This window comes from Malania oleifera, chromosome 5, assembly GCF_029873635.1.
Source record: "Malania oleifera isolate guangnan ecotype guangnan chromosome 5, ASM2987363v1, whole genome shotgun sequence".
NCBI classification, from domain to species: Eukaryota; Viridiplantae; Streptophyta; class Magnoliopsida; order Santalales; family Ximeniaceae; genus Malania; species Malania oleifera.
Genome location: NC_080421.1, coordinates 67,361,385 through 67,385,500, shown reverse-complemented (window position 1 = coordinate 67,385,500; position 24,116 = coordinate 67,361,385). Strand labels below are relative to the sequence as shown.

The 24,116-nt window shown below is 36.3% G+C and overlaps 1 protein-coding gene across 1 annotated transcript; it reads right to left on the bottom strand.

Moving 5' to 3' along the window:
* LOC131155451 (uncharacterized) lies at window positions 1-18,281 on the bottom strand. The gene is made up of 6 exons (XM_058108604.1): window positions 17,639-18,281; window positions 6,067-6,266; window positions 4,555-4,695; window positions 4,378-4,458; window positions 315-442; window positions 1-214 (listed from the first exon to the last, which is right to left on the bottom strand). The coding sequence occupies exons 1-6, from the start codon at window positions 17,862-17,864 to the stop codon at window positions 169-171; spliced, it is 822 nt and encodes a 273-aa protein (XP_057964587.1). The 5' UTR covers window positions 17,865-18,281; the 3' UTR covers window positions 1-168.
* Between the last annotated feature and the right edge of the window lie 5,835 nt (window positions 18,282-24,116).

Genomic DNA, 24,116 nt, shown 5'->3' with positions numbered 1-24,116 from the left:
TAACTGAACAATAAACTTGAGATTATGTAAATCAGAAATTAAAAAAAAAAAAAAGATAACAAAATTAGGACATATGTGACGCAGGATACCCCGTGTCCTTAAATTAAAAACCAATATCTGCAAGCAGTACTTTGTTACAAACCCCTGAGTTCAAAATGGACTAAAATCCTAGACAGAAGAAGGAAGTCTCATTATAAGTTGGCCATCCACGACACTGTACGTCAGAATACAGGAACAGGGCAAGTTAGAAATACATAAACAAAAACAAAGGGTGTGATGAGAAGAACAAATGAAAAACCGGTATGGAACCTTACCTCTTGATATAGTAGTAGCAAAAGTCAGCCAAAATGAATGTCTGGACTATTTCTGAGAGGAGAACCATTGGCAGCCAAAAGTAACCATGTCCCATCAAGAGCAGGTACTGCCCACCAGTTTCATAAACCTGCATGTGGGCGGTGATGAAAAAAATGAGAATAGAATTGAGGACTCATTAATAAGACACTTCAATTTAGGATAAGGAGATACGTTCATTTTGTTCTTTTTTGTCATTTGAAGGTGTCAAAAGTCCTTGCTGGAATTAGGGGTTGCAAAATAGGTCAAAACCCAACGAACGATCCGTGACCCGTTTGTTAAAATCGGGTTTAAGTTTAATATCAACTGACCCGTTTATAAACGAGTCAACCTGGACCCGACTTGTTTACTAAACGGGTTAGGTGGGTTCAGGTCGGATACCCGTCGGGTGGTCCGATTATCTTAATATATATAACCTAACCCTACCCACCCATTTCCTGATTTCCAGCCTCTCATTGCGCCTCTCAAGAAGAGCCAATAATATTGTAGACTCGGTGCAGCGGTGCCTCAGCAGTTGGCGCTCGGCCTAGCCACACACCCACAGCCTCATCTCTCTCTCTCTCACACACACACACACACACACACACACATGCGAGCGAGCGGGGTCTTCTTATTCTTCCTCCTCCTCCTTCTCCCTTCATCTTCTTTTGGCCTTATTCCCCATTTTGCCTTCAGCTGTTTGACAACGGCTGCACACAAAAAACCCTTCTTCTTCTTCCTTCTTCTTCTTCTTCTGGCCTCATTCCCCATTACCCCTTCGGCAGTTCATCGACAGCAATCCGCACGGACCGCACCCAAAAAACCCTTCTTCTTCCTTCTTTCTTCTTCCTTTTTTTCTTCTTCCTTTTTTCTTCTTCCTTCTTCTGGCCTCATTCCCCATTTCTCCTTCCCCAATTCGCGATGGCAATCCGCAAAGACACCCAAACCCTAAAAAAAATTTATGTCATTTTATTATTATATGAAATGTTTTTAAAAATAAAAATAAATAAATTATATTTTTAAACGGTTACCTATTTATTAAACGGATGTATTTGGGTTTGTATATTAGTGACCCATTAATAAACATAACAATCCAAACCCAAACCTATTTAACCCCTACCCGTTTATGACTCGTTTGAACTTAACCCGTTAACCCATTTTGCCACCCTACCTGGAATGCTTGGTATACTTTACCGACTATGGACCTATAGGCTGAAGCTTATTTCCTTAAAGGTCATTTCTATTAGTTTCTCACAAAATCATCACTCTATCATGGCCTGTATTGGCTAGGAAATTCTTCCAATTTGAGCTTTGACAAAAAGTTAATGATGTTACCACTATTATTGGTGATGCTTCAGTCAGAAGCACTGGTTAAATATTGTGGAAACATTGTGTTTTGTTTGAAAATGTATGTTAACCTTATAGGTCGCACCCGGTTTTAATAATGATAAATACTGATATTTGATGATTGTCAAGTGCTTGTGCAGGCTCAAATAAATATCCTAAGGAATGAAACTTGAAGAAAGAAGAAGATCCCGAAGACTTGTAATTTGTAATTGTAAATTTAATGTTTGTAATATGGGTCTTTAATAGTATAACCTAGGCTGTAGTTTGTATGTTTCTTACTTGCACATCATGCATATAGGATATACCATAAGCTCAATTAGACCATAGCAAGACCTTAGGCTCCAACACTCACACACATAGCATATAACATATAAGTGTCTTGAAATTGTGCTCTAATTGAACAAATCTAAGCAATTTGTGAGAGCTCGGGCAACCGAACCCTTGGGATACAAAACTCCTCAGGCGCCCGAATGTTGACCAGGCTCTCAGGTGACCGACCCTTAAATGCACACACCGTCTTCGGGCACCCAAACCCCTTGAAAGGGACTATTCACCAACTTAGGCGGCCGATGCTTTTAGTTCAAAACGAATCCCGGGCAACCGAACACATGTGTTTGGGCCACTGAACGTTAGACCGGGCACCCGAAGTCACGAAACTTTGCTATTAACTTTGATTCGGGCTACCGAAGATCTATCCGGGCGACCGAAATTCATTGACTACCTTTTTAGTATGTGTCTTGTCGGGTGACCGAACTTATGTCTAGCCACCCGAACCCTAGCCGGTTAAAATTATTTGAACCGCGGTAAAATTGGGTTAAGTCGGCCTAATTGGATTTTAATCATTTGAAACTTTTTTAATTATTCCCATTATATTCCAAACGGTTATATTTTTACCCCTGATTATAAATATGAGTCCATTTGCATGATTAGGGCAAGATTAGCAAAGTGATTAGTCAAAAAATTCTCTCCATTGAAAAATCACCCTTTGCCCACATACTCTCAAACTTGCTTCCTTTTTTATAAAATCTGAGATTATGAGAGTTCCTCTTGTGTAAACGTGATTGTTGCTCTGTGCTAATACTCCCACTTGTTTGTGTGCTTGAGACAATTTCTTTGGAAGCTTAGCTTAGGTTTATCCCACGAATTTCTCTATTATAAATCTTGTGTGGGATTAAACCAAAGAAGCTTAAGATATTTGCATTCTATTGCAAGTGTCCAATAACTTTGTTTTTGGTGTGCAAAGACTTTTCAAACAAGCAAATATTTTTAAACTAGTATTGTGCATATTACATCGAGGAAAATTTTCTTAAACTAGTTTGATTATCTGACTTGTATACTTGGAATATTAATCTGTTATTGAAATATCTTGTTTAGATTCTAAGTTATTGCTTATGTTGAATACTCTTGAGCATCATACTGATTATACTGTGTTGAGTATTGATTGAACAAAACTTGCATCACTGAGCTTACACTATATCCATGCTATTGATGTGTATTATGCGTATTTGGGTACATTTCTGCTTTACGTGAAAGCACTATTTCTGTATCATTTGATTGTAAAATCTGAATGTTTCCAAGTGTGGCCTGAGGGGGCGATAATCCAGTCCGGTAAGGATTTGTTGTAAATGTTGAGGTCAATCCTGTGCTAATTGACCTAATTTGTTTAGGTGCCGCTCTACCCTTAAGTGAGCAAGTTATAGTGGTAATCCTTGTGCTTGTTAGTCAAGGTGGGGACGTAGGCAATTGACCGAACCTCAATAACATTTATGTGTGTCACCCTTAATTTACTGTTTTCTGCTACATGTGTGCTTGATTAAATTGTTTTATTTACTTTTTGCTATACATTTACATTACTTGCACTAAATTGATCCTAGGGTTGTGAATATATTGGTGTTAGGAGATTGACCTAGGGCTTAAATTTTAAAAATACCAATTCACCCCCCCTTTTGGGATCATGGTAAAGTCAACAATGTAAATGAATTTTTAAAAAAAAAAATTGAAATATGATTTCTGCATTTTTTTAAAACCTTTTTGTTAGATAGCCAACAAAATATTAATAACACATCACATAATGGGTGTCAGCATTTGGTTGAAAATTTAAACAAATGTGTTAAATTAAACAAGGGTTTAAAAAGCTACTCTCACCCAAACTCTATGGCTGGCTTTTTGCTCCCTTTTAAATTTCAAGGATCCAAAAGTGTCCCTACCTAAAGGTTAGGAGCTTTTATGTTATTAACCTAAAGGTTAGGAGCTTTTATGTTATTACCCTAAAAGAGGCCAATTTAAAAATGAAGCAAGAGCCTAATATTCAAAAATTATTTGCTGCATATGTTAAGTTGCAATATCTCTTAATCTTATGTGGCTTATATTAAATTAGATGAACAATTCTAGTGGAGTCACCCAAGAAAAACTTAGCGTATGAAGCAAACACAGAAGAAAAATGGCCGTAACATTTATCATTTCTTAATTTCCACTCTAGAAAGATGTAAGAATTATGCTAAACAGAATCAGTTCATCTGAGTGAGATATCAAAAAGACCAGCTTGAAGGCTAAGAGGATAGGAGGTACAATACAGGCCGGCTACCTGAGTGTTAAAATGCTGAGAGGAATCTTCAGAATTAATTGCACATTTAATGCAGGATTGACTTCACTTAATATAATGCAAACTGATTGATGGAAGTGAGAAAGTAAGAAACAGACCTGTATGATCCAGTGAGCACATCCCAAGAATCTTGCAATACCCAATGCAAATACATAATGAGCAGTGAATGGCTCTATCATCTGAAAACACACTCGAACAGAGCAGAACAAAAACTAGCTTTTGGAATTTGGTAAATCATGAATATATAATCAAGCATTGCTAAGTGGGACTCATACCTTTGCATTCTGCATCAAACGAAGCTGAGGTAAAACTGAAATAGACTCTAAGTATGCAGCAAAAGCCCATAGCATTCGGTGGATACGAATATAATGTGCATATGGATGAACTACTAAGGCAAGGATGGCACAAGGCACCAACTGCAAACAAATGAAACAAAAAGTAATTACAAACTTCAAAAAATTGGACAATTACAACTCAATGAACTTTATATATCCAAAGATTGTACATTTCATGTGCATAAAGACAAATTTAGGTGACATTTGATCCATGGAATGTCTATTCTTTGGAATACAATGAAATAAGATGTGAATGTGCAATAAAAATTGCATAGGAATATAATCATTCAGGGGAAGAAAAAAGTCAATATATAAAAGCTTGTGTTATTCCATCCAACATGGAATTAGATAAGACTACACATTCCCATGGTTAGTTTGGAAGTCATTCCTTGTCTATTCCATGTTATGGATTCAGAAAAAAATCTTTGCATCATTATTTGCTTTATGATGATAACACATCTTCTCCTGTAAACTATCAAAATTTTATATAATAATCATTCCATTCCTCATGAACCAAATGTTGCCTTAATGTTCTCCAGAAAACATGGACATTGGCTTTGACTCAGATTGAACTAGTGTTGATATGAAACTTGAAATCATAACAAAAACAAGAGAAAACACAAAGAAATAATTTATTCAGCCAATGTTTCAAATCCCTAGAGAAGATTGAACGAGCATAGTTATGAGTTTCCTATTCTCTCCACATCCTCTTTCCCTCCTAAATGGAAGGTAAAAGTCCTTCTATGCAGATGGTCATGATTCAGTAACCCAACCATAATTCCAAATTCATATTGAACCAATATAATCAGTTCAACTTTCTAAACCAAAATCTAACATCCATAAGGTAAATGAGGCAACAGATTGGTTTTGTTTGGTAATTTGTTCTAGATCAAACATGAATAATATTTCATTTTCTTTTTTAAAGCATAACTAAGATTTTATATTTAGGAAAAAAGAATTTTAAAAAAAAGGGGTCTAAATACTTTGTTAAATTACAGCTATTTTTTAGTAAACTATCAAATTTATAAGAGAAGAAAGGGAGAAGATACAAAGAGGAGGATGTGGCATCCTCTAAGCGAACATGCATACAGAGGATAAAAAATATATGCATCATAAATATAAAAGAAGACCACAGCTTTAGCAAAGCAAAGCTCTAAACCCCCTATATGACACTCAAAGAAGCTCTAAAGAAGAATATTTGAGCGCCTAGAATCCAAATTCAAACATTGTTTGTTGTGTCTCAACAAATCTACTCAGGAACTACAAATAACTAATAATATGTTATATTGAGTCTCTAGCTCTCTGACTTATACAAATATTGCTCCACATGGGTCTTATGTATAGCATTAAAAAAAGCAAAGGCATTGAACTAACACAAGAATCAAAAAATAACTTCATGAATAGAAAATATTAAATAACAATAAAATGAGAAACAGTGAATAACATGCTTACCATATAATATAGGGGCATATTGTCCAGTTCCTTGATGTAGGTTGATGTTAACCTAAACCTTATCATATATATAACCCAAAGAGTTGACACAACTGTGGCAAAATCAAGCAGTGTGTGGATATCACCTTCTATAAAAATACTACAATACACCCTAACTGCGAGGAATATTGCAGTGAGCTCCTGAGTCTTCAATGAAAGGCCTGAAGAAGAGGATGGAAACCAATTAGTAGAACAACATTGCCATGCAGTAACAAAGAAAATATGATTTAGGAGTGCAACAAAAGCTCTTAATGTTTGATATTTCTTGAGAATGTAAATAAAAGAGGTTCTTAATTAAATTTTTAAATAAGCAAATAACTTGTCCAAACTACCAAGATAAAAAATTAATGAGCACTTTGACATTTTGCTGTCATAAGGGTCTTCTCATTTTCTACTTGAATCAAACATGAAGTTGAAAATTGATTAAATTATTATGACAGAAATAAACAGATATCTACCAATAATGTTTATTTGAAGGGACAGGAAAAACACAGATAACCACTCATATCCACAGTATCATCACATTCTTTGTCCCCTTTTCTTAAGCAGACAAATTGATGGAAGATAGCCAAAAAAAAAAGAGAGAGAAAAGAGAGCAGGAAATGGAGAAAGAAGAAGAAAAGAATGAAATGGGTAGAATCAAATGTGAATGGCTCATATAAGATATAGGAGATGAAGGCAAAGTTCTCAATTAATTATCCTAAACTAAAACCTCAGAACCATAACCCTATATTTATAGGCAAATAAGATACTGTAAATTTAAGTAACCAAAATCTAAAAATAACCTCAAGCATGCTGTTGAGAAGATCTGAAGAATGTGGAAACTCCTGAGGTTTTCACATGTGACTCCAAATTCTGGGATTTAATGCCAGGGCTGAGTTCTTGATAATGTTCCATGTCATGCAGGTAAGGGCAGTGTCAGTTAGCAAATTTGCATTGATCTAATGATCTTGATGGCAAGTGATTAAGAACAGAATTTCTCATTTAGCTTTTGTAAGCTTTTTACTCTTTGTTTAATTTTTTTGTTGCTTTCCTTCTTTGAGGAAAAAATTCTGGCCCTCTCTTAGTTTGTAATCTCTTTTTCTTCTATCTTAATGCATTTCTTTTGTTATCACAAGAAATAGGTAAAACTCCTATGATCCTTCAATTATGGAAGCCAAATTTTAAAGATTGAAGGTTAAGTTGAAGGAACTGCTAGTTTGGGCAAATTTATTCATGGGCCCTAGTTATATAGCTAATTCTGTTGGCGTTCACTTATATTTACATTCCTTTTAAAAGGAAATGAAGAAACTCTAAAATGCTCAAAATATAGTAATCTGAGGCAGAAGTGGGTGAAAAAAGGTTCAAACCTAACGTGTGTCAGCTGATTGGAATTTCAGCTCAAATGCCACTTCTTGAATCTTTGGTTGTAAAACAAGTGTGCACATGGTTGCTTCTGTGCATTCATCTGTGCACAATTCTGCTTTGGATACTTCTTACTCTTTTAAAGATCTGAAATGATCCAACTATTGAAGCTAATAACATAGTTAAGGAAGATTAGGTGCAGCCTTCATTATTAAAAAGAAGCCTGGATTTTTATCAATAGACACCAATGGTTTAAAAGGTAAAAGCCTTTCGAGACATTTTGACCCATAAGAGGTGGCATAAGCCTTAAGGCAATGAGGTGTAAGCCTTTTGAGAATTTTATTTTTAAATAAAAATATGTAAATAAGTTACATATATTTTATAAAATAAAGAAAAAAATAAGACAATGACAAATAAAAGTAAAAAAAATAAATAATAATAACAAAATATAATTTGTAAACTACTTGTTGGCCATTCAAAAAATGTTAACTTGAATTCATTACATAAATCATGACAAGAGATAGCTATAACATTACAAAGTTGAAATTGTTATAACATTACAAAGTTGAAATTGTTATAACATTACAAAGTTGAAATTATTTTCAAGATCTAAGATACAACTGTCAAATATTTTGGAAAATGGAAAGATTAAGGTTCAAGAGTTTTGGAAGTCAAAAATAATTATGATGTTCCTTTCATTTAAAAAATTGTGGTTGAAATTTTCTAACCTAATCAAACTTGAGATTAACAAGTCCAAAATGCATAAGCCTCAACTACAAAGGTGCAAAAGGCTGGCCTTTTTCTAGTACAAATGTGTAAGCTTTTTTTGGATTTTGTATTTAAGATTGAGCCGCAAGGCATTTTAGGCATGCCTCGTCTTGGGGCAAGCCTCGATTGAGCCTTTAATAACTTTGATAGACACTGTCAAATGATCACAGCAATCTTGTTTTATTTTCAACTGCTTCAGCTAGTAAACCCTTCACATTGAGGTTACGCTTTGATTTGCTGCATGTCTATTCCTAGAATATAACAATCATAATGTAAGTGCAGCGCAGAGAACCCGTCCCTGTCTCAAATGTGCTAACTAGAGGCTTTGGGGAAGTCAAAAATAGGAGAGCACTCATCTTGTGGATGGCTTATTACTGAGATGCTTTTAGCAGTTATTTGCTTTGTAGTTGGCTACACAGCGTTTACAGTGGGCACGATAACTGGTACACCAGAGAAGTGTCCTTCCTAGTTCTCTTGTACTAGGAAAAGGTCATGTCAATGCTCTAATGCCCACAGCGGATGTGAAGCGAACTGTCTCATGATGTTTTGAACCCTGTTCACATGCCGCTTTTATGGAAAAACAACCAAGATGAAAGAAGAAACGATTGAAAAATATTTTCTTCATACTTTTGTTCATATGTACAATCCAATACATAATACAATTACCTATTCTAAACAAGGAAACAATTTCCTACTGAATAATATCAAATCTCCCATAATTACCCACTTTCCTAATTTGTATATTATTTACAAAGATATTCGGGATTGAGATTTTAACACTCCCCCTCAAGTTGGATCATAAATGTTAATCATCTCCAACTTGCTAATAAGATCATCAAAGCTCTGTCGTCCCAACCCTTTAGTATGAATATCTGCAGTTTGTTCCTTGGTTGGTACATAAGTCATACATATAATTCCTTCTTCAATTTTTTCTTTGATGAAGTGCCTATCTACCTCCACATGTTTAGTCCTGTCATGTTGAACTGGATTAAGAGAGATGCTAATGGCTGCCTTATTGTCACTGTAGAGTTTGATAGGAAGGTTCACCGGTACCCGTAATTCCTCCAATAGTTTTCGTAACCACAATCCTTCACAAATCCCTTGAGCGACTGCCCTGAATTTAGCTTCAGCACTACTACGAGCCACCACATTCTATTTTTTGCTTCTCCAAGTTACGAGATTTCCCTAGACGAATGTACAATATCCTGTGGTGGACCTTCTATCTTCCACTGATCCTGCCCAATCAACATTTGTAAAGATTTCTACTTCCTTACTTTCACATTTCTTAAAGAAGAGTCCTCTTCCTAGGGATCCCTTGAGATATCTAAGGATCTTGTATAGAGCATCTAAGTGAACTTCCTTTGGTGAATGCATGTGTTGACTTACTACACTGACTGCAAATGCAATATCTGGTCTAGTATGTGATAGGTAGATCAGCTTGCCAACCAATCTCTGATACCTCTCCTTTTCTACTGGTTTTCCACAATCTTCAACCCTCTTTACTATTTTTATCGGGGTTTCGCTGGGTTTGCATCCTAGCATGCCAGTTTCAAATAGGAGATGGTGACATACTTTCGCTGAGAAACACTAATTCCCTTTTTCGTTCTTGCCACTTTCATGCCCAAAAAATACCACTTCTGTCCCAAGTCTTTAACTTCAAATTCAGTAGCCAAAACCTTCTTCAATCTCTCCATTTCTACAGTATCATCCCCAGTAAGGATTATATCATCAACATACACTATTAGAATTGTTCTCTTACCTTCCTCAGACTGTTGGAAGAATAGTGTATGGTCTGATTGCCCTCGTCGATACCCTTGATTCTTTAGTACCTTTGCGAATCTGTCGAACCACGCTCTAGGAGATTGTTTGAGGCCATATAACGATTTCTTTAGTTTACACACTCTGTTTTCTTCACCTGTTGTACTGAATCCTAGTGGTATAGTCATGTAAACTTCTTCTTCTAATTCTCCATTTAAGAAAACATTTTTAATATCAAGTTGTTGTAGTGGCCAATCTAAATTGGCTGCCAGGGACAAGAGAACCCGAATTGTATTTAAATTTGCCACTAGTACAAATGTCTCAGTATAGTTAATGTCGTAGGTCTGTGTAAAGCCTTTTGCAACAAGTCTGGCTTTATATCTTTCAACTGTTCCATCAGATTTATATTTCACTGTGAAGACCCATTTACAACCCACTGGCTTCTTCCCTTTCGGTAGATCTGTCAACTTCCAAGTTCCATTTTTTTCTAGGGCTCGCATTTCTTCCATGACTGCCTCTCTCCATTTTGGTATTTCTAGAGCTTCCTGAATGTTTCTTGGCATTTTCATCCTGTCAAGATTAGAAACAAACGCACGATATCCTGTAGACAAGCTTTTATAAGACATGTATTTCGACCAAGGGTATTGAGTACATGACCTGGTTTGTTTTCTGATTGCAATAGGTAACTTGATATCATCAGGTGCTGATTTATCAGAGGAAGACTCAATTACCAGATCAAGATAAGGTAAGGGCTCATGGTTATTCGGAGCCATCACCGATTCCAACGCTCTTGGTGCCTCAGGTATGAGATTCTCCCTTTCCTTTGTTTTCGGCTTTCTTGAGTAAACCAGTATGTCTGTGTTGTTTTGCTCTCCTGCATCTCCCCCTGAGGGTAAGTGTTCAGTTGTGTTTGGCAAGTCAGGAAGTAATGCAATGGAAGACTCAATAGATGGGTCAAGGAATGGAGTAACTAGAGTAACCGCAGATTCAGTAGTAAAAAGATCAAAGAACCGATCTTCACTCCATTTCTCCCCCTGAAGAGAGAGCTTTGGGAAATAAGGAGTGGTTTCAAAGAAAGTGACATCAAGACAAACGAACAGTCGTTTTGAGATCGGGTCATAGCATTTGTAGCCTTTTTGGGTAGGTGAATAACTAAGGAAGACACATTTAATGGCACGAGGATCCAATTTATCGCGATGGTGTGCATGGACATGAACAAAAGTAGTACAACCAAAAATTTTCAGCGGGAGACTGGAAGGGAGTCGAGAGATAGGAAAGTGTTCCTGAAATTTTTTAAGAGGGGTGACAAATGAGAGTGCTCGACTTGGCATTCGATTAATGAGATGTGTGGCAGTTAAGATGGCATCACCCCAAAAATAATGTTTCATGTGGGTAGTAAACATTAATGCCCGGGCTACTTCAAGTATATGTCTATTTTTTCGTTCAGCAACCCCATTTTGTTGAGGGGTATCCACACAAGAACTTTGATGAACAATCCCATTATCTTGAAGATAAGTTCCCAGAATGGTATTAAAATATTCCGTACCATTATCAATACGTAGGATCTGAATATGAGTCTGGAACTGTATGAATCATGGTATGAAAATTGATGAAAATAAAATGGACTTCAGTTTTGACTTTCAGTAAGTAGACCCAACAAAGATGGGTATGGTCATCGATAAAGGTCACAAACCATTTTGTATTGGTGCGATTTAGGGAACGTGAAGAACCTCATACATCACTGTGAAACATAGCAAATGGGCGAGATGGTTTATATATGGATGATGGAAAAGAAGTACGACGATGTTTAGCAAGCTCACATACTTCACATTGAAACTCAGAAGCCAATTTATTTGAACAAAGAGAAGGAAACAAACGTTTTAAATATTGAAAATTGGGATGACTCATCCGTGAATGCCATAACAAAAGTTCACTATTTCTAAAAGTAGATGCAGAATCACAAATTGCAATATTACATAGTTCACTCAAACTTGCCTCCTCAAAGTAGTAGAGTCCCTCATACGCTTTAGCAGTGCCAATCGTCTTCCCCGATGATAGGTCCTGAAAAACACAATGAGAGAAAACAAATTTACCAAAACAATTCGAGTCTTTTGTTAACTGACTGATAGATAACAGATTGCAAGATAACTTGGGGACATGTAAGACCGATTGTAAAGTTAAGGAATCAGATATGCGAATACTTCCTTTTCTAGCAACGGGTGAGAGAGAGCCATCTACAATTTTTACCCTCAAATTCTCGGAATATGGTGAGTAGGATGAAAAATATTGATAAGACCCAGTCATATGATCGGATGCACCTGAATCAATTATCCATGGAGATTTGTAACAAGATGTGGTATTTAAAGCTGAAAGATGATTACCTCGGCGAGTTAGGGAACCGGAGGAAGACTGACCCGATGTTTGCATTGATGAAATCATCTTATATAACTGATGCAACTGTTCAGGACTGACTGCACTGCTGGACGGGGTATTGTTGTTCTCTCCTTGTGATTTTTCACTTAATCCGTTAGTGCTGGCCTGGTACCCACGATTTTTTTGGTATTGTCTCGGTTTCCAATCTGCTGGTTTTCTATGAATCTCCCAGCAGGTATTTTTTGAATGACCTGTTTTTTGGCAATGTTCGCACCATATTTTTCCTCTTTGCGGTTGTTGACTAGGTCCCCCTGAGCCTTTTAATACAAGAGCTGAGGCATCCGGCCCAGCGTGTCCAGTGAGCCCATCTAATTTTTGGGCGGATACAGGTACAGGAAGGTCCAGCCCAACGGATTCATTTTGAGGCCGCAGCATCACCCGCCTCCTGTTCTCTTCCCTCCTGACCTCTGCGAAGACTTCTCGGGTTGAAGGGAGAAGTCGCCGGCCAAGGATCCGTCCCCTCACATCGTCGAGCTCTTGATTCAGGCCGGCAAGAAACTCGAAAACCCTCTCGTTTTCAAGCCTCCTTCGGTATCGCATGCTGTCCCCGGAGCACTCCCACTCCTCATCAATGCTCAGATCAAGCTCCTGCCAGAGATGAGTCATCTCCACGAAATACTCGGTAACACCTCTCTCACCTTGCCTCATTTGCCACAATCGGGTCTTGATGTCGAAGATTTGTAAGTAACTTTCGACATCGGAGTACGTCTTACGTACGGCTTCCCAGACTTCCTTCGCCGTCGGCAAGAACAAGTAAATTTTTCAGATTGATGGTTGCATTGAGTTGACGAGCCAAGCCGTGACCATGGAGTTTTTGGACCTCCATCTTTGCAAGGCTACAACGTCAGAAGGGTCTAGTTTCCTCCACTCACCAGTAAGATAACCAAGCTTCCCTTTTCCCTCAATCACCAGTTTCATGGACTGAGCCCATTCACGGAAATTTTTTCCGTTAAGTTTTTCCAATGAGAGTGGAAAGACTGTGTTGTCCAGTCCATTCGTACCCCCACCGGACGTAGCCTCTGAATCACCGGTGATGTTTGCAGAGGAGGTAGAGCCTCTGCTGTTAGCCATCGTTTAGCTAGGTTTAAGAAACCCTAGCTTCGATACCATGAAAGAAGAAACGATTGAAAAATATTTTCTTCATACTTTTGTTCATATGTACAATCCAATATATAATACAATTACCTATTCTAAACAAGGAAACAATTTCCTACTGAATAATATCAAATCCCCCATAATTACCCACTTTCCTAATTTGTATATTATTTACAAAGATATTCGGGATTGAGATTTTAACACAAGAACATACTAAAGGAGATGTTTTACCATCATAAAGCAATTGGAGAATGTAAAACTTTTATAAATACATAATATGGAATAGACAAGGAATGATTACAAATTTCACCATGAGAATGTCTACTCCTATTTTATTCCATGTTGGATGAATCAATCCATGCTTTTTCATGAGTGGCTTTTCTTTTTCATTATTAATTCTTGTAAAACTTTTATTACATTTCATCTCATTTCATTCTCTTCTAGGATTAGACATTGTGCAAACCAAATGTAATGTAAAAGTTTCATCATTTGTTTCTTAAAAGTCAAAGCAACCTATGGTAGATGTGATGATCTTCGTTATGTGAACTTTTTCCTCAACAATTTGCCCTAAAAGGGCTAAGACAAGAATATTCCTTTGGCAAGGAAGAAATCTTCCAACATTTTTTTTTAGGGAATGAAAGAAGAAATTTCACAGAGTGGATGATAAGATATCTTCCAAAAACAAAACAAAAGAAAAAACAAAAAAAAAAAAAGAAAGTGCGAAAAACAACATCAAATCAATAAAGCCCTCTAGACTTGCTAGAATTCCAAAAAGCAAGCACCCTTGAAACCATAGTGTTACATCCCGGACCAGTTTCCAACCTAGTGAAGCCACCTAGTAGTGGTTAAACCAATGATTTTAGCATGACATATTATTATTTTTATAATAATAATAATTATTATTATTATATATTCCACTTATTGAAATGATATTACAAAGATGATGATCATAGTCACCACATTAAATAATTACTAGCAACATTTTAAATGCAATTTGAACTTTTTTCTATTTTTTCAAAAATAATCTTGAAAGTAAATGTTGTTATTATTATTATTATTATTAGTAGTAGCAGTAGACTAGTAGTAGTAGTGAAACAAATATTGAAGGGTAGATAGAAGATTTTTTTATTCCATTAATAAATTAATTAAATTGGTGTGCATTTATATAATACCCATTCCGTATACGGTATACCTATTCTTTTCTGGGCAAAAAACTAACCAGTCATGGCTGTTGCTGCGGTAACTTAACCTCTTATGTTGCTTAACTGCTTAAGGTACTGGGTTCAAGGTTAGGTGCCAAGAAAATCTCCTTAATATGTATTTGTATAGGGATGGGTTGACCAACTGTCGACCCCAGTTCAGGCCCAAATCAAGTTTTGACTAGGTCATCATCCTGGTTTAGATAACTAGTTCTTAGGTGGCAACTGGATCAACCTGGTGATAAGTTCCAGTCTAGCCCAGTCTAGCCCAGTCAGAGCGGCCAGTCCAGCCCAAGTTCAAAACCATTCTTGAAACAAGCAGCAGAAAAAGCTGAAAGAGAAGAGAAAACGCCACTTCTGTCCTAGGTCAATGGTAGAACTAGAAAGTCAAAACCCATACATCAAAAATAAGTCTACCAAGTTTCTAATATTTTTTTTATTAGCATGCATATTTTCATGTTGGAAGATAAAGGGCAATAGGGAATTAACAACCTGATAGGGTTTTATGAGACTAGAGTTAGAAGGAATAAACACTCTGGGCCTTCCTCATAATTATGGTTCTAAATTTCCTTTTGGGGGAGGGTATGAATTGGTTTTTATCCTCATTTTTTGAAGACTAAATATCATACTCAGCATGTGACTCTTGACTGAAGAAGTTTCTTCTGATGGATATAGCTGGAACTTCTTCCCTATTTTGTTTTTCTTTTTTCTTTTCAGGTAGTTTATAGTTCAAACATAATGCTGGAAAGAAAATCCTCATGGACTTAGCTCATTCATCTTTCTCAGCAATTTGGAGCTACTTCTTGGATTGTTATGTATGAATGCAATAAGTGTATGAGTGAAAACTCCAGTAACATTCTTTTATAAGCATTCAAAACTCTGCTCATTTTAATGAGTTTCTTTCTCAAAAATACTTGGATGATTTCCCTTCTGCTGGTCCAGTTTTTACAGGGTCAAATAAAAAGGAGGGTTATACTTGCAAGGAGACTACACAGTGTTGACAAATCCTATATGCAACTCCTTGTTTCCTTTTTATTTTTTTAAATCACCATTGAGTTTTTATCTCCCAGTATTTCTGGTCACTGCCCTGTCCTCATTCAATTCTGTAGGAAGCTGGCTTCTGGGAGTGAAAATTTTCATCTTTGAGTTTCTTTAACTGCCAGATTGATCATCCAAATTCTTATTCACTGGACGAGAAAGATTGTTGTTCAAGAATAGTAGGTTAACCAATGTTCATTCCATGCAATAAGTTGAAATTACTTAAAAAGAGATTGTATGTTTATCACAGGTACTATTTCTCTGATACCCATACTAGGTTGGTTAAAGCTAAGATTGAACTGGATCAAAGTCGCTTATTTGCTAAGATCTAGTGGCAATGAGCCTTTAATGCTACATCCAAAGAGAATCAACTGAAAGTTTTACGAAATCCTTAATGCAGATGAGTCCATTATCAAAATAAAAACCCAATTATAGAAACTTCTCATTTCCACACTTACAGATATAAAGCTCACCTGAAATTGTTTATTTAGATTTTTGGCCTATAGTGTGGTTAAATATATGGCACCAACAACATGTCATTTGATGCATGAGCATTATATACTTAGCACTAGCATAATATGCTCATCACAAAATTTTTTAGTGAACTTAAAACTCGATTTACAGAAACTACAGAGAAGACATAACAAAATTTCTCCAACCATCATGATATATACACACACACATGCATGTACACACATGCATACATGTCTTTTGACAAGTTTCAAACTTCATGATAATACATCCATCAAGATAAAATAGAATATCGTAAAGATTTTCTTTCCTGAAATTCTTTATTAAAAAACCAAATGAACCCTTAACAAATGTGTTTTCATGGGATGGTAGCATCCAAGAAGGAAAGAAAAATCATGTTATAACTGATGCATTACTAAAATATTTATGCCCATGTTATTAATGTTTTACACAAACTCACTCCCGACAACCTTCAACAGAAGGACCAGGAAGTTTTCAATTGACTCAGTAACAAAAAGCAATGACTCCAGCATTCTGTAGTTGCTCCAGACAATAGTGTCTGAAAAGAATGTTCCTTATCCAGCAATATAAAACAATACAACTACACAGGTGCAGTACAGGTACCATACCATGCCAATGGACATTGTAAGAAATCCTAACCAAATCAAGGTGCACATGTGCGTCAAAAAGTCCCTACATAACTCTATAATGAGCACAGAAGGAAGACAACCAAGAAGCCTAAGATGCTTTTCTTTTTCATTTTTTCAGCAATAAAAATTTTAAACAGGGAAAAAAAAAAAAAAAGGAGAAAAAAAAGAGATGGAGCTTAGAGACAAATAAAATAACTGTTCTTGCACAAATAAGTTGGGAAGAGAGCACTTAAAAAGAAGGCACTTAAAGAATTATCTGTACTGATTGTTGACTGACCTTACACATTAGGTATCCTTTTAATTTTAAAATCTATTCCCCATTATTATCTATTAGCATCAATCACAACCGACTAGAAAATTACTTTCCTTAATGAAACAGAACAAAGATTGACTATGCTTCCCCATTTTCAAAATTTTTATACCTAAATTTCTAAGTTGCAGGCCCAGTCCATTATTGGGAAAAGGAAAAAAGGCCGATTGAAAATTTAAAACGCTCAACAGAAACCTTAAGGCCACCGGTTAGTTTCGCAGAATTGAATGCGAATGGAATTATAAATCCAATTAGTTATTTTAAATATCAACTTTATAGGTTTTAATTCAACTCCAAACCCATTAATCTGTACAGCAATAAATTGAATCTCCAACTCCAATTTCCAAATACCCACATCGATTCAACCAACAGAACCCAGAGACCAACCCAAGATCGTCGAAATTAACCACACAAAATGGACAAGAGGGACCAGAACATGAATTGAAGTAAAGAAAAGAGAGAAGTACCAGAACAAGTCTTCTGGGTAGTAAGCTTGTATATCAAAACCAGGATCCCAGCAGCGTGCACGGCCTCGGAGGCAAGAAAGAAGTCGTTGTGATCTTTCACCAGAAGCTTCAAAGCCACCAAAGAAACAATAGCAGTAGTAACAGCCAAGAAGGCCTTTACCTTCATGGACTGCTTTCTAACCCAACCAAACAACGCATTCACCGGCGAGCTCCTTCTCCGCCCCATTGATTGCTTCACCTTCCTACTTTGCACAAACAATCTATCAATGTATCCAATCAATATCTACACATACATATCAGTTTGTGGGTGTGTGTATTATTGTGGGTAAATGTGTATTAATCCAATCACATAAAGACATGGGGCACAGAGACAGGCGTTTGGAGAGAAACAAGTTCTTGCAATGGAGGGTTTGATGGGATTTTGGGTGCATTTAATGCTTTTCCATGAGCGAGCAACCCTGCAGTTATTGGTGTGGTGACAATGCAGAGACAATCCCACAAATTTTTTCCTTTTTTTCCATCCGGAAAAACAATAAATCACATTATCTTTCCAACTTTTTTTCTTATTATTATTTATGTCTTTTGAGAAGATGACAGAGATGGAACGGTCGGCCTTGCCCATTTTTGGACAGTTTCTTTTTCAAACATTGTTTTTGACTTAAATGGGGAGTGTAGACTGTAGAGTGAATGAAATTCAGGAGAAATTATTGGGTCCTCCCTGAGACCGAGAGAGGCAAAGCGCCACGCTCTTTTTAGTTTTTAGTGCTCTGCAATTTCAGGGAAATAAATTTTGTTTTTGATTTTTTAAAACTTCATAATATTATGACTTTAAAAAAATTAAATATTTATGATGAAAATATATTTTAACTCTCTTATACAAATATTAAAAGACAAAAAAAAACAATGTACATATTTATAAATATAAATATAAATACTATTCCATAACTAAATCATCTCTGCACATAATTTAATTTATAAATATTTTTTTAGGGAGAAATACAATTTCTTATTTTAAAGTTATTCAAACAAATACATAAACTAATATTTGGATGCATGGATTTCAATTTGAATTGAATTATAAACACATATATGTATTTATGTTTGAATTTTGCATAATTTGGTTTGGTTAAACTATGAGATGGAAATGAAATTTCAAAATAAATCCAAATCCATTATTTGGATCAACTTAAGTATGGGATATGGACTTCGACATGTATAGTTTAATTTCTAATAATCTCATCCAACAATATATACATAATATGTAATTTTAGTATTCAAAATTACTAAAATTATAAATGACGAAAAAAATTCATAAAACAATATAACCAAAAATTAAGGGCTATCTATTTGAATGAACCACTTCGAATGACATGCTAAAAAACTAATATATATATATATATATATATATATATATATATAAAACAAAAAATTAAGAATCGATTATTAGTTAAAGTACTTTCATAACTCTATCTACTGAAATCTCATAAATCGTGTCGATCAAGATAAAACAATATGTACTACTCTTTTTACTCTTCTAAAAGTCTATAAAGTGTTTTGAATTTCTTTTCGTCATATATATAAAAACCACAACTTTTATGAGTTGATTTTAATCCAATTCTTAAAAAAAAAAATAAAAAAATAGCTCATGTAAAACCATTTTTGTTGTAGACTTTTTCATAAATAGTTCATTACAAAGAAACTTGATCATTAAATCAACATGTTGTGTAGAGACCCGGAAATTTATAGCCATTAAATAATAAAGAGAGAGAAAATAGGTGGAAGGAAAAAAAATTCAAAAAGGGGACAAAGCAGGGTTCGTTGATGAGTCGTCGTACGCCACGTGTCTCATCGACGAAAGTGTACCGAGAGTGGTGTTAACCTGATAGGTCACACCCAGTTTTGATAATGACAAATACTCTTGGTACTGATGTTTGTACTGAGACTTGCATGCAGGTTCACTTTACGCATGTATTCGAACTGAAAGACATATCATGATGGCGTACGGTGATCAAGCAGAAGAATGAAGATATTTGTGCTATATTTGTTATTATTTATTCTTTTTTCTTCATTCTAGGATGTAAAGTTAATTATGAACTGTACACTAATGGCTTATAATAATTTGCATCATGCATGATAGGTAGGTATGCTCAAAACGACATTAGTTGGACTTTAGGTACCTACACATAATGCACTAAATCCCCAACATCACTTAAATATATCAGGAGAAATAACTGAAGCAAAATTGGACTTAATTGAAAATCGTGTGAGAGGGCAGGTGACCGAACCTATGGCGTTCAAAACGCCTTGAGCGACCGACCATAGATAGGTCAACTTGTTGACTTTTGTTCAGTAGACCAAACCATTTTTGAACATATCTTCCTCGGTCGACCGAACACTTGTCAAAGTACTATTCACCAACCCGGGCGCCCGAACCTTTGTGTTCAAAATAACCTCGAGCGATTGAACCTGTGTGTTTGGTTAACTGAATTATAGACTGGGCACCCGAACTGCAGTCTTTTTGAGGAATCATTCGGTTCAGAAAATCGAACCAATTTTCAAGCGACTGAACCTCAAAAACACATTTTTGTATTGTGTCTGTTTGGGCTCCCAAACCTTGGACCAAGCACCCTAAAACTCTCGGGTTGTTTAGTTTTTTTACTGAGGTTAAAGTGGTTAAATGGGGTTATTTTCTTTAAACAAGTTTAAAACTTTTCTAATAATTCTCATTAGGTCTCCAACGGTCATAAATCTGTCATTGCCTATATATACTTGTTCATTTGCAAAAATTAGCACTGATTAGCAAGATCATTAAGGTCAAACCCCCGATAACATATCTGGTGTCAATTTTATTTTTCGCAATTGATTTTCTGCACCTGTACGTTTACATTTATTGTCTGAATATCTGATTGGATTTGCAATTACAAAAAAAGATCCTAGGCTTGTGTAATACTGATTGTTGGATTAGTTGAACCTAGGAAATAAGTTTTTTAAATACCAATTCATCCCCTCTCTTGGGATTGCACCAAAGCTAACAAGTGGTGAAGTTGGACCTGAAGTTCATTGATGAAGGTTATGAGCTCATCGACGAGGTGACGTGTCTCGTCAATGAATTCAAGTGTATAAATATACCAAACTCGGGTTTTCACGAGAAATTTTGCGTGGAAACTCTCTCTCTCTCTCTCTCTAGAAGTTCGTCCCCTCTACCTTCTCTCTTCGATTCTGGCTTCGTTCTTCGCCTGTTCGACGATCGAAAGCCGCCATGTTACTCCTAGGAAGATTCTTTTCAAGTCTGCTGGAGTATTTTTGGTTAAGCCAACTTGGGCACCATCCCAAATTCTAGGTAAGTTAGTTATTTTAAGTTTTATAGGGTATTTGGTATTTCTGGACTGAGGAAAATTCTTTAGGTAGAATAATACTGATGTTTTGTTGGGGAAAAAATATAATTTCAGGGTGTTGAGCTGGAAAACACATGAGTGTAGGTTTGGTTTAAATTGGGGGTTTCTTAGTAAGCCAAGTAAGGGGATAAATTAAGTGAGCATTTTTCATGAAATTATTTATTATTATGCAGCATTTATATTTAGGAAATTGTGTATGACATAGAATTATGTTTGGGAATACTGTTGTTGAACAAAGAAATGATTTTAACACATTTTATATGGAAATATAATTTCAGAATAAATTATGAGTTTATAAGGCTATGTACATTTGTGTGGCATGAGTATAATATTTCCATGAAAGTTATGTTATATTGAAGCATTATGATTTTTCCAAGATAAGCATATTATAGCAGTTTTTAGGAAAACCCTAACAAATAGTACAGGAACTATGATTTTAAAATTATGTTAAACGAAGCAAGAATTTATATTTATTACATTATCAACTATGCCAGCGTAAATGCCATGATTTTTACATTATGAATTACACCAACGTAAATGCCGTGATTATGTATGATATGCAAGAAATCATGAAATATGTTTATGTCAAATATTATTCTAAAATACAAAACAGCTATGTTTTAATATGGAATGTATTATATGTTATCAAAACCCAGATAGCTTAGATCATTTTTATGAAGTACGGTACCGTAGTTATATGTTCACAATTATGAATATGTTAGTACTACCACACATCTTATGTAGAGTGTGGGAGATGACAGTCGATGTGGCTTTATAGGAGTCTTGTAGTTCCCCTAGTAGTCCGGCACAGGTGGAACAGACCCATCGTACTTACACACCTATGTTTGACTTAGCATGGTCAGCCAGCCATTGCTAAGTCCCGCCTTCAGACCACACAACCCTGTCATGTGAGGGGGGTAAGTCATGACAACAGCTAACTATCTATCTATACTGGGTAATAATTTAAATATGATATGGTTATACAAGATGATTTTTTAGTATAGAAATGTAGTATATTAAACTATGTTATGATAAATCATGTTCTATTCGGATATGTTACAACTGTTCATACCAGTTATGAATTATGTACTATTTGTATGTATATCACGAACAATACTCATGTTGTCACACACTAATATTAGTTTATCTCCCGTACTGAGAGGTGTCTCACCCCCAGCATTACAAACATTTCAGGAAATACGGGTAGGAGGGCGGATTGAGCCCCATAGCAGTAGAAGTGGACTGAGCTACTCTGTTTGTAGGATAAGTGGATAAGCTAGGTTCGGACCGATTTTTGGGTTATGACTGTAGGATACTTTTTGGTCTTTTAGGATGTATGTATAGGTATATGACAGATTTATTAGAACTCTGGTATGGTTTCTAGTATTGTATGACATGTATATAATTTTATATTTTTCGCTGCTTAGGTGTCAGAGTTGTATGACAGGTTTATCCCTGGTACTCATGGATCCAGGTTGATCATGATTATGATAGTTTAGTTGGAGGTTAGAATTATTAATATGATTTTTCTGTGGAATATATATATATATATATATATATATATATATATATGGTAGGTCTTTATAGTTTGGTATTAGAGCCTAGGTTGCTAGGTTCTGTAGACTCTAGAGTGCAGCGAAAACAATAATAGAGTATAGGAAAATGATTTGAGGTTTAGTTCTATAGTGTGGAGGCAGGACTTCCATGGTGGTTTCTGTGTCTTTCCTAGGGTGACAATTTTAGGAAAGCCACAGTAAACTATTATCAAGTTGTGTTTCTAAAGTGTGGGACTGAATCTTAAATTAGGATAAGAATGACAAGTTAGAGGGTAAATATGAGTTTTGATTAGATACGTAAATTATAAGGATAGGGCCCCTAAGTCATGTTTATTGTCTTTTCAAGATGGATCTGAGTAGTGGCAGTGCTCATGCGAGCGGTAGTAAAGGTGCAAGGCCCTCAGGGGCAGGTGGAGCTGATTCAGATGCAGTATTACGCAGTGTGGCTCAACAGGTCATGATTGAGATTGCATGGAGCTCTAGAGAGTAGGGAGGCCTATCTGTAGGCCACGGGTGCGCGATAGAAAAATTCACAAAGATGAATCCTTCGGCATTTTTTGGAGGAGTAGATCCTACAGTTGCCAAGAACTAATTGCAGGAACTAGAGAAAGTATTAGTGGTGCTGTAGTTCACGGAGGAGCAGAGGATCTTATTTGCCACCTTTAAATCGACAAGGGAGGCTGAAAGATGGTGGACTGCGGTGAAACTATTGGAGGAACGAGGGTGGCGCCTATAGCTATGACCTAGTGCCGTTTTAAAGATTTGTTCTTTGACAAATACTTTCTGGTCACTATCAAGGAGGCTAAAGTGGAGGAGTTCCTGCACTTAAAGCAGGGATAGCAAACAGTCCAGCAATACGTGATGAGGTTATAGAGTTGTCCCACTTCGCCCCGTATATCATTCCCGATGAGGCAAAGAAGGCAAGGCAGTTTGAAAGAGGTATGAGGTGATAAATATACAAACATGTAGCTGTGTTGAAAATGTAGGACTTTGCTGAATTGGTAGATAGAGTAGCTAAGGCTGAGGTCGGTGAGCGGATGGGTGCTGAGGAGCAGGGACAGAAGAAGAGGTCCACGCCTTCAGGCTATCAGCAGGGATCTAGTTGGAGCCAGTGGAAGAGAGGTAATTATGGCAGGGGACAGAGGCAGGAGACGAGAGGTCGTGAGACTCAGGGTGTGCAGATCTACCTAGTTTGTCAAACATGTGAAAGAGACACTTGGGAGAGTGTCGAGTAAGGAGAGGCGTCTGCTATCATTGCGGTGTACCGAGACATTTAGTACGATATTGTCCTACACCACCTGGTACAACACTTGCTCCCAGACCTTACTGAGGAGGTTAACAAGTGCCACGTAGAGGCTAGCAATGGAATCTAGCCCCGGTAAGGGTTTATGCTTTGATGCCGGGAGACACGGAAGTCGTAAATGACGTCGTGATAGGTACCTTTACTGCTTTATCATATCAAGCTATTTTTTTATTTGATAAAAATGCCACCCACTCCTTTGTGTTTGCGGGATATGTTAAATTATC

Coding starts and splice junctions, on each gene's coding strand:
- LOC131155451 (XM_058108604.1), bottom strand. CDS start 17,864: ATGGGGCGGAGAAGGAGCTCGCCGGTGAATGCGTTGTTTGGTTGGGTT. Junction 4,696..6,066: donor ATATGCCCCTATATTATATG/GTAAGCATGTTA, acceptor ATTTGTTTGCAG/TTGGTGCCTTGTGCCATCCT. Junction 443..4,377: donor GTGCTCACTGGATCATACAG/GTCTGTTTCTTA, acceptor GCCCACATGCAG/GTTTATGAAACTGGTGGGCA.